Here is a 3,047-nt window from a genome sequence, read left to right as displayed (position 1 = left end):
AATAGTCTTTATTTTATTTCGAATCGGTTTGTCAAATCACAACAATATCTGCACGCAAACGCAAATTTTTTGGATATTGTAGATCCACTTCGAATATATAGCCATATTCCGAATCGTCAGCTAATTTGACTATTTCATCTGCATTCGAAAAAGATGTCTTTATAATTTTGTCATCAATCCATTTGAAATCCCTCAGCGGTAATGGTTGCGACATTGCGTGTCCATACAGATTATTTGCTGTCAATGTGAATGAAACAAAATGAAATTAGATTCTAAAATACCATGAATTTGATTAAAGATAAACTGGACAAATAAAATATTATTTACCATCTAAATACATTAAATAATTTGACGGTTTCTCATTATTGTACACATCTCCCATGTATTTATTGTTGGCTTTGACTTGACGTTTACTGCACTGACTTATGCCACCGCGAATTCCACGTTCGATGAACAGCAACATTTCCACATCAGATAACAGTTCAATTCTCACTCCGGTATATTTGAGCATGGCATCCCACGAAAGACCTGGAGCTGTATAGTAGTTTGCCGGATCCAAACTGTAAATTGTATGGCATGTATTTCGAAAATTTTCAAATACGTCGGCCAAAAGTAGCACATCTGTCTTTAGATACAGTTCAGAATAGTCTCCGAGCGTTTTACAATTGAATTTCCGCCAGATATCGTGAGCAAATTGGTAATCGTCATCCGATATTCCTTCTCCTCTAAGTTTGCTATAAAAATCTTCTTTTGATGGTAGATTTGTCTCCATCAGCTGCTCCATACCGCTCACATATTCATAAGGAAAAACTCCTTTACGTTCAAGCATAGCGATTTGTTCTGGTGTGTAGCCATTTTTCTCACCTTCGTTATACAATATTTGTTTTTTATCTGCCGGTAGTAGTGATGCTAATTCAGCTAGAGATGCAGGCATGAATCGACATGAATCAATGAATTTAAATTTTATGTTTTCTCTCGTATTGAGCCCGCGTGTACTCTTACTCACTACTTTCGTGAAAGCGATGTATTGTTCCACGTTAGTTGGAATAATTGAAACATCTCCATCTATAATATTATTTGCTGCCAACTCTTTTATGAATAAATGCGAATCGTAACCTGACAAATTGTGCATAATAACGGGTACAACGTGGCTATCTTGAAACTTTAAGTTGCATGCTTGATGGGCTGGTCCTCTATATCGACCAGTGAGATGACAGTGATCATGTACTCTAATATCATTTGCTTCAAAAATATCACCACAAATTGTACATAATGCATTTGGATCGTGGAATGCATATCTCTCATCTTCAGTTAACGGTAGCATTGGTGTGTTTTTATCAAACAATTTTGCAACTCCATGAGCAATTTCCTTCAATTCTGTGATGAACCATTCGACGCTATCAGTACGATTGCCGCTGTTTCGGTAAAATGAAAATGAATCGTCATATTCACATTTAAAGTAATATCCAACGCTGTACATATGATGCTGCTGATATGCGGTAGTTGCACATTCCTCACTAAATATGCGTTTCTGATCTTCCATACTGAGTCCCTTTAGATACGCTTCAGTATCAGCGTATACAACAAATGGTGCTTTTAGCTGATGTTTATAGTTGTTAAATTTCATCCATATCCATGTTTGATCAGGCATTTCAATGCTGCATTCGTTTGTACATCTTGCAATATGATTCATTAATTTTTGATTTGTATCATAAAATATTAGACAGCGATCGCAAATATATTTTGGAGATTTATGTTTACTCAGCTGGCTACCGACAAGACGACTCAAATTTTTTATCCAACAATAATGAGTACGAATTGAATCATTATCGCAGATATCCTTAATCATGTTGGAAGTGCTAGCCGTATTAACATTTCTTTCCTCAGTTTTATTAATACTTTCTCCATCTTTGATCAACAGCAAATGAATATGATGTCGTTTAACTTCATTACTTACACGTAATGGGCATATGCGACCGTCATTGTCGTCATCGTAATAGTATACATTTATTGATATAGTATCATTTTGTTCTACAAATTTACCGATTTGATTCAAGCGAACGGGAAAATCGATTCCATCAAAATTCAGTTCGTTCTCATATTGATAATATTGACGAATTCGCTCTGGTTTAATTGCTACTGGATGTAAAGCAGATAAAATTGACCATTTGAAGCACATTTCATCGTGTTGATTTTGTACGTTAATAATCGCATTTTTATATCGTAGTTTTTTTGGTGTTTGAATATACGATGAACCTTGTAATGGGTTGTATAAGTTAACGTGAACATTCAACTCGATTATGCGGGCGAGCGTAAATCCGGAACCGCGGAATGTAACTTGTTCTGCACTTTCCACTATTTCTTGAACGATTTGTTTTCGAAAATGTTCATGTAGGTCTACGTTCAAGTCAAGCTTCCGTGTTTGCGTTGGGAGATATATAGTCTCTTTCTCCGTTAACTCATGACTATGATTACCGCCAGTATCATCATCATCGTTAGAATCATTATTTTCATCTGTGTTTACAATTTTTTTTTCAAACTCTGCTACGAATACCGTCATTGACTTTACGTTAATAAAATTTTCAATATTTTTCGTAAGTTCCGAGCGATATATATAAAAGGCATCGCTTAGAAATATTTCAATATCAATATGTCCATTGTTTACAATAGCGAAGGTGTTAATTCGTCTATTAAAGCATTTTCACGCACTTGTAGCTTAACACTAGGGACATCTTCAATTGTATTAGAGGACGGTGACATCATTGTTACTCACATCGATATTTAACGTTTTTTTCACGGGCGTAATTTTATTTTGGTATATCAATATGAACCGTTCCTTTCGGAACGCACCGAACAAAAATTACAATTCGATTGATCTAGTTGTATCATCAGATGTTTGACATTTAATTATAATGAAACCTCAAATCGAGCGTATTTTCAGGAAATCGAACCTTAAATCGAACTATTTTCATGAAATCGAACCTCAAATCGAACTATTTTTCATGAAATTGAACCTAAAATCGAATTATTTTCATGAACAAAACAAA

The 3,047-nt window shown here is 34.9% G+C and overlaps 1 protein-coding gene across 1 annotated transcript; it reads right to left on the bottom strand.

The window, feature by feature from the left end:
• Window positions 1-31: 31 nt before the first annotated feature.
• On the bottom strand, window positions 32-2,763 carry LOC116349972. Its single transcript, XM_031781674.1, has 3 exons — window positions 2,666-2,763; window positions 328-2,465; window positions 32-237 (listed from the first exon to the last, which is right to left on the bottom strand). The coding sequence occupies exons 1-3, from the start codon at window positions 2,761-2,763 to the stop codon at window positions 32-34; spliced, it is 2,442 nt and encodes an 813-aa protein (XP_031637534.1).
• Between the last annotated feature and the right edge of the window lie 284 nt (window positions 2,764-3,047).

Source organism: Contarinia nasturtii, unplaced genomic scaffold (genome assembly GCF_009176525.2).
Source record: "Contarinia nasturtii isolate CC-2019 unplaced genomic scaffold, AAFC_CNas_1.1 Cnas_scaffold_3197, whole genome shotgun sequence".
Taxonomy (NCBI): Eukaryota; Metazoa; Arthropoda; class Insecta; order Diptera; family Cecidomyiidae; genus Contarinia; species Contarinia nasturtii.
Note: the sequence above shows the minus strand (reverse complement) of the source record. Positions and strands in the feature narration are given on the sequence as shown.